The sequence below is a fragment of the Pecten maximus genome, chromosome 7 (assembly GCF_902652985.1).
Source record: "Pecten maximus chromosome 7, xPecMax1.1, whole genome shotgun sequence".
In the NCBI taxonomy this organism is placed as follows: Eukaryota; Metazoa; Mollusca; class Bivalvia; order Pectinida; family Pectinidae; genus Pecten; species Pecten maximus.
The window spans coordinates 23,135,892-23,144,470 of NC_047021.1; the positions used below are offsets into that span (position 1 = coordinate 23,135,892).

Genomic DNA, 8,579 nt, shown 5'->3' on the forward strand with positions numbered 1-8,579 from the left:
TTTTGTGTTACAAAATTTTACATTGTGAATCACCAGGTATTTTAACAAACATGTTTTCTTATGTAAAAAATGTGAATGGCAGAACATGTACAACTAGATCTATATCAAACAAATTGTTTGTTCCAACAGCCAGAACAAACTATTTCAAACGTTCATTTGTATATACATGTTCAATTTTATGGAACGAAGCTAATGATAGTATCATACTATTAAAGACTCAGTTAGTATTGGGATTTTTAAAACTAGATACCTGCAGCTTTACTTCTCAAAATCTTAGCTATATATATATATATACCGCAATATTTTATAAATTACTTCAACTAGTCTAGTTTTAATTTCTAAATATTTCTTTTGTGATTATTAATAGAATATACAGTTATATCTGTGATTAATTCCCTTACACTGATATTTTAGTATAGTAATATTCAATCTCATTCCTTTCTAAATTTAATTTTAGATCACCTACTTCATTGTCCCATTTTAATTCACACTATATTAGTGTATATTCTGTCAATTTTTACCTTTTGCTATATTAATTAGCATTGTATGTATATTCGACTCCTAGTGCTTTAATCATACCCTTCAGCAACACTTGTGTGATATACAAGTGTTCATTTTTAAACCATATTTAAGCTGTGATGATAATTATATATTTATTACATTGTTATATTATATCGTTATTTTAAATTATGCCATGCTTGTGTAAATATATTTGATGCAGGGCCATGTTGTAAACTAGACATTGTCTAAATATGTTACCCTGGTTAAATAAAAGATATTATTATTATTACAAGCTAACCGGTAATAAGTATTTATATATTAAAGTATTTAAACGGTAAAAATTGTAATCCAGACGATTCTGCCGTTGATACATTTATTATGAGGTGTTTACAAAAGGATACGATATAAACGTGGCCCTGTGGTCAGGGTCAGCTGAGGGAGTCAGATCAGACCTGCAGACCAGTCAATTTTAAACAAAGATGCACCCGGTACATGAGAAGTACACATATACTTGATAGAAATATCCCGCAATTAAGTAATTAGATCGACTATGGTTCAGAATATGAATTATTTTTATGACCATATCCGTAAACTGTAAAACGAAAGTAGGTCTAGTCCAACTACATAGGTTAAGATACGATAGCTATGAATTAAATCTGTGTTACTTTCCGTTGCATTTTAGCACATTGGTGTCTCAAAAATTGCGAAAATAATCCGGGAATGTTCAATGATCTTCTGTTTTTATGATCTTTGTGCTTTCCATTGTCACGTTCTAATAACCGACGCCACGAAATATCATACAGCTAATGGACCGAAGTGTTATCCACTCCAAACCTCCATTTATCGACTATAGATGCCTGATTCTATAGCCTGTAGATTTAATGTTACATCATCAAAGGCATTTCCAGCGAAATTATTGGGAAATCTAAATCAATTCTTAAAATGATATGAAGCGAAAGATATAGAAAATGTCTAAATAAAAATATTGTGATCAGTATTGAGTACAACGTTAGAGTGCATTGTAAATAATTGCTACGATTCTCTAACCTAATGCATAAGTAATTTAAATCAGATTATTTTAAAATCCATATTTCGTTTCTATTATAATCTTTAAATTTGTAACACAAGATCATTTAGAATCTTTGCAGTACTGACTTTTTCAAACGCACAGATGTCTTGATTTGAGCAAAGATGGCGACCCGAAGCTGTGAGGCGGTTTAAATTTGGATAGGAATTAAAATGCGTATATTTCGGCAAGTAAACATCGTACACGGTTCCCGTGTGGTCAGATCATCTAATTTTATCATAATGTATTCAGAACAGTTGTTGTTTAGTCGCTACGGTCATTAACATAAAAATTCGGAGTATTATATAAATACTTATTTAATTACTTAAACTTAACATCATCTATATATATAATGAAAATATAAGTCTGTCTGGTCCTTGCCATGGTTGCTGGATAATCCTGTCAGTCTGAACATATTCAGATACTATGACTTCTATTCACTAATTTAATTATCATAGTATATACGTACAGTTATTAGAATCGTTCTGATGTTCTATATGAACATTTTTTTCGGCATAGCCGTCTAATTTTCTTTTGGCCCTGGATATGACGCGACAGGTGGCGTTCTGGTCAAGATGAAGTATGTGATTGGTCAATGTAGCGGTCAATGCAAAATGCAGATATACAGTTAAAAACGAAACAAAGTTAAAGGGACCTCATGGTAAACCAATATTTATTTTGTATTTTTTATCATATTATTGGGTATATCTTTAAAAAAATAACCTTCTGAACAATGACCATTCGAATTTGATGATGTATGTACATAAAAACATGAATTATCAATTATTATAATGTTATCACTCTGAATATGCAAATCTTGTGACATATACGATAAACGCATGCGCACAACAAACTAAAACACATGGAAACAAAAATGGCTTCCAATGTGAATCGACTGGGGTTGAAAACGATAACAGCTTCCGCAATGAAGAGAATAATAGGAAAATGGCTCAAACACAATCCTAGAATTAAACTTGGGAAGCAGTACAATAGATTGTAACAGTTCAAACATGAAAACAACAGTAATACGGACGCCGCTCGTATTCTGCTTGATTGTTTGATAGTAGGTCATGATAATCTCGGTAATATTTACACAAACTCGGTAATTTTCACACAAACTCAGTAATATTAACACAAACTCGGTAATAGTTCCACAAACTCTGTAATATTTATACAGTCTGTTCCAGTACATCGCTACTGTCACTATACTATATGAACAGTGTTTACACTTATTTACACATAAATATGTGTGCCGTAATGTTTACAGAACGTGTTATTTAACATTTAAACCACTGTGTATAATATCGTTATCCAACTAACCCAGATGGAATATAGATATCGCCTTGTAAACTATCGTGTGTTTGTGTTGCCACGATTTCAAAACAGTCACGTGCACGTAATGATCTAAAAATAATTTCCGCGCTAAATTTAGAGGGGGATTCCCAACTAAATCGAGTGGTCAAGCTGGACATAGGGATTGACTGTGAACATTGGAACAGCACAGAAACATAACTGGAAAGGAACAAAATGCGTACATTCAGTGAAAATTGCAACGTTTTTACCGTGATGTCCCTTCTAAATTGAATGCAAGCTGAATAAGTGGATGCATCTATTCAAATGACACATTTGCAGTCTTATTATCACCAAAATGATTCAAACTGATATAATTTTGTTATCCGTGCTGAAACTGCGCATTTATTAATTACATCGTAGTTCGTTAATTTATTTCACCAGTAGTTTTACATTATAACCACCAGCATTAAAACTATGCCGTTTATCTTTTTTAAAGATATTTCTTGTTTTATATACATATCTGTTTGATGTTGAATAGACACCAATGTAAAGACGTTGATAATGTGTCAGAATAATTAACTAGGCCTAATCCCTATCAAGAAGGAACATTGTAAATGACATACAGCTGCTGCAGGTGCTGGTATAAATAGATATGTAAATCAGGTGACATATCTGACATCCCCCCGCTTTTAAGCCATCATTTTTTTTTTGTTAAAAGGCAGTCAGACAGTGGATAGCCTGAGGAAACTTTAGATTATGACAGACTATTTCATGTTGAATTAAAATGGTACTTCAATGATGATGGTACAATGGCCATGGTACCCCATCTACATGTACACCAATTGCAACATCCAAGGCAACCTTTTCTCTTGCAGTCAGAGTACTAGTACCGCAGTTATAGTATCACAGTTACACATCTACAGAGCTTTTGTGTTTCTTGATGAAGTAGTAATTTCTTACCCACAAACAATAACTTTCAGTTTTATTTATTAGATGCAGATATAATACAACACTGACATCTTAAATTATCTGCAGTGATAGTACAGGGTCCCAAGACATATTAGCTACAAAGGTTTGTATGATAAACAACAGCAATCACACAATCGAAAGCAGCAATAAATGTGTGCAGTTGTTGCAGTGTTAGGTACCTTCTGTACACCCGTATGTTGATGTACTGAAACCAGCGATGCAACATTGGCAAATCGCCCACATCCGGTTTGATTGAAGTAAAAATAAAAGCATGGTGATAAAGGTCATCAGATTGTTTATCCAGCTATTTTGTACTTCCCCTTTAATTCAATTACCCGTTATTGTCATGCATATTAAATACTCACACAACTTGTCCATACGCTCCCGAACCGACAGGCACTAAGCTGGTGTACTTTTCAAGAACTACCCAAAGTGTTTTGTTCAACTCGATCCTGTGAAACCCCGACCGAACGGAGCCGCATGACTGTTCGGCCATTTGGGACGCAGCTTGCATTCAGATAAACACTGACGATAATAAGTTAATTATATGTGGACACAAATTAAAAAGAACTCCAATGCAGAAATCAATCACGCATATACACCAAATTTCGATGCAGAACTCCCTTACTGAAATTCCACAACTGTAGCTTCCGGAATTTCTGGAGCATAAAGCGCGCAATTGACGCTGATTAAAAATAAGGTGCGTTCGATTAGAATATCTACACTGCAGTTAGCAGAATACACTGTAGTTAGCAGACGATCTAAGATAGACGTTACTCGTCACATAACACTGGTGACTGTACCACACATCTATCGATCGATCGTCACCTGGGATATTCGAAGACCTACATCAGAGTAACGTAGTTCTCTGGGAGAAATGATCGTATAAATATTATATACGTGTATTTTGTTTATACGGAACTCATTTTCAGTGCGTGACTATCCAAAATTGCTGGTCTCGTGAATTTATGTTGCTTTGACGACGGTTGAAGATCTTTTAAAAATCTTTGCAGTGATATGATATGACATATGACGTATATATTCCCTGATGCAACTTAGCATAAATGCCGCGTGGTTGGTGCAAAAAAAATGATAATGTACAATAACACAAATGATAGCAACACCAGCATTTTCATGATGGGGCGCTGTTTTACTTTTTCCCATTACTTTGTCGTCTAAGTGAAATCTCTTATTCATTAACTGATATCACTCAAACATTAAGTGAAAATGTCAAATGTTGAATAAGTGATATCACTAAAACGTTTCACTTATTGAACAATTGATATCATCACTCAGTCGTTTAAGCTATATTACTCAACAACAAGTGATAGGCCTATCACTTACAAACTTCTAACTGATACAAAATGCACCACTAAATGGGAATAAAAAGTAACAGCAGTTAACAGCAAAATAAAATATTTATCGGACGGAGAGAAATTCTCTCTCGCTTCACAGGACTCTCGACGATAAGACAGCATAATAGTTTTCTTCTTCTTATAACTGAATGCCCAATGATACAATCGTTGCTATCCACTGTGCTCAGTTGAGCGTAAGATTATAAAATCAGAGGTCACGGGTTCGATTACCAGTGGAAGCATTGGAATAAATATAATTGATCATGATATCTGTTACAAATGAATGATTTGTTTGATAGATACGCTTTAGACCTACCAACCTTGTACAATTATATCATATCCTTGTGTTAAAAAGTCTTAAAAAAGGAAAATGGCGTCTCTCATCGTCCAAGCTTTAACAACTTGGTCGTAACCATAGCCATGAGCATATATAACGGTTTTAATTAATTATGGCATCTATAGACTTCAATTTCCCAATGATAATGATCCATGGAGATAGTCCAGATCCGAACTACAGCTTGCCATGGAGCATTTAATATATCCGGACTTAAACTTCTCGAAACTTCTCGAAACTTCTCGAACGCCGCAATTCTGAACTTACAAAGTCGTTATCAGCATCTAAATTATATAGTCATTTCATTCCATGTCGTCGTCTTCATCACCATCGTCGAATATTTACCATTGTATGGCACTGCCACTATATAACCAGATTCAGATACAGATTCAGATATGTTTATTAAAGTGTCACGTATTGATACATAAAATATACATAAAATACAAGCATAATTTCATTAAAAACGTTAAAATGCATCAAACCAAGCCATATTTGGCTTATGAGACACTACTACAGTAAAATCTTGAGTGTCAATTAATATTAAGACTTATTGATAAAAAGTTTTGTCTTCTTTGGTACATATTCAACAATAACCTGGCGACGTCTTTTTGCAAATTATCTTCTTTCATAAGAAATATTAATTTATCTTTGCTGTTTAAAGCATTAAAATTCTGTAAATTAGCTTCTGCTTTATTAAAAACTAAAAGTTTCAAGTCAGAATAAAAATCGCAATCAACAAAAAAGTGAGTTTCATCCTCAACATGATTTGATGTACAATATATACATTTCCTTTCTTGTAAAGGAATTATTGGCCTGGCGTATCTACCCGTTTCTATAGCTAATGGCAGAGAACCACTTCTAAAATTAGATAAAATTCTTCTGTGTGATCTATTTCTAATATTTTTAACATAAAAACTTGTACTAATTTCATTTATATATAAACCCTACCAATTCAGTTGCGAGTTCACCAGCTTATGAACTGCCAACTGAAATTTGAATTTGAAAATTTCAAAAAAAAATCGCACAACAAATAAAAAATCGCAGATGGTAAATATAAGCATTGAACGACTTTCAGTTGGCATTCATATTGACTATGAATGCCAACTGAAAGCCGTTCAATGCTTAAGTAACAACAGCGTCACAAAATCTCCCGCCATGTTGAAGTCCCCACATTTCTGTCCTTTAATTTGGACTCGAATTGATGAACTGGCTGTCCGGAACAAGTGGTTTTGCGCACCCATAGACTTCAAAATCCCGTGGATATAGATCCGGACTTCCTGCGGAACCCATGATAGATCTGGACTTAAACTTCCCGTGAAGCATATGCCAGATGGAGACTTCAACTTCCTCGGACTTCAATGTGTTTGCTTTTTTCCTGGGTTTATTGCTCCGTGAACAGCCAGGGTCAATTTTGGGCGGGTCTCCTTGTAGTAGTTGGTGACTACATCACTGAACAACATATGGGAAGCCCGTCGCATGCCTTTTTCAGCTTTCCGAGAAACACAAACCGACACGGGCTGGGAGTATCGAGCCATTCATCTAACCAATTACACTTGGTTTGGTTTGGTTTATTTTGTTTCACGTATGAAATGGTGAGAATTTGCGTAGGAACTAATTCTAGACACTGAATGCTTGTCGGACTCACGGTATTCAATAATCTAATAGTTACATTTGGTGGTCAAAATGTATGATTTCTGTAATATCACAAATTTTAGTAAACGATTTCAAAAGTCCAATACAAGTGAACCATACCCCCAGTGACAAGTAATTAAGAGAGTTAGAGCCCGGACATTTTTTTCTTTGATGTATGTAGTTATAAAAGTGCCGATGTAGGTCAAAGGTCAAAATGTAGGCCAGATTGACCTATTTGGTATACGATATGACATGATAATTAATGGATGCGGGACATGTTCCAGTTACAAGACGTGTAGGAGATAGAGTCTAGACAGACACAATGTGGTTCGATGTGGGGGACTAATAACATGTGGAATGATATGGACGAGGGTACCAAACTTACATATACATGTATATATTGATATATTTTGTCACAAATGAAATGTGTGCTGTTTCGGGGCCTATAGCTACACAATGGCCGACCAGCTTTGCGATTGATATGTACAGTAATGTAGAAGCGATCGTAATTATCATGAAATGAAGAAAGTTTAATGATCAATCAACATTAAACTAGATGAAATACTATCATTTTACTAATTAGTCAAATTAGTATAGCCATGTCTCAGACAAATGACCGACTATGACAACGTTACACATCACGAACGACATGGTTTATATCAGTGCATTTAGTTTATTGGGTGGAAATATTCGCGTGCCAATATTTTCACGTTATTATATTCGCGTGTGGATATTTTCGCGGAGATTTAATGATCGCGAAATAAGCAAATATTTCCACGCTGCGAACATTTCCACTTTTACAGTAGATGAAATTTTCATAGACGACAGAGTGGTTTCATAGCTTTTAATTAGACAGAGTGGCTTCCTGTCTTTTAATTAGACAGAATGGTCCCCTTTTTTAATTACACTATTATTACAAATCTATAACATTTGTCTATTTCCCGTAAACCGGGCAATATCATAGTTATATTTTATTTTTCCTTTCAGTAGTTACTTTAACAGTAATGAAAAAAAAAGATACACATCGTCACTCATAATCTCACACTTACATGGTGACAAGTTTGACACATAAACATTCTACATGGACAAATACGCACATAACTCTCTGTGTTGGAAAATTCTAGTAATAATTGAATATATTCTAAAGTTCCCCAGTTCATATGGAGTAACAGGATATATTCATACACTACATTATGACTAGTAGTAAGTTACATTAATAAACCAAAATACAAGGTAGAAACTGCTTGTCTACAAATACGATTACAAACTTTAATTGCCGAGACAGGTAAAAAATATATAAGCAAGGAAAAATGTACAGACAGGTAGAAAATATACAGACAGTTAAGAAATAAGAAATAGAGGTCTATGATTTTGGGCGTTGCAAGAGACTTAAGGGTATATCTGAGGCAACCATTCGAACGCGCCGAAA

General features: G+C 34.4%; 1 protein-coding gene across 1 annotated transcript in view; it reads right to left on the bottom strand.

The window, feature by feature from the left end:
* LOC117331943 (mitogen-activated protein kinase 14-like) overlaps nt 1-4,502 on the bottom strand; it is a 31,272-nt gene extending 26,770 nt beyond the window's left edge. The window contains exon 1 of the mRNA XM_033890951.1: nt 4,195-4,502. Within this exon, the coding sequence (XP_033746842.1) occupies nt 4,195-4,343 (149 nt within the window). The 5' untranslated portion in view covers nt 4,344-4,502. The remainder of the gene's footprint in view (nt 1-4,194) is intronic.
* Between the last annotated feature and the right edge of the window lie 4,077 nt (nt 4,503-8,579).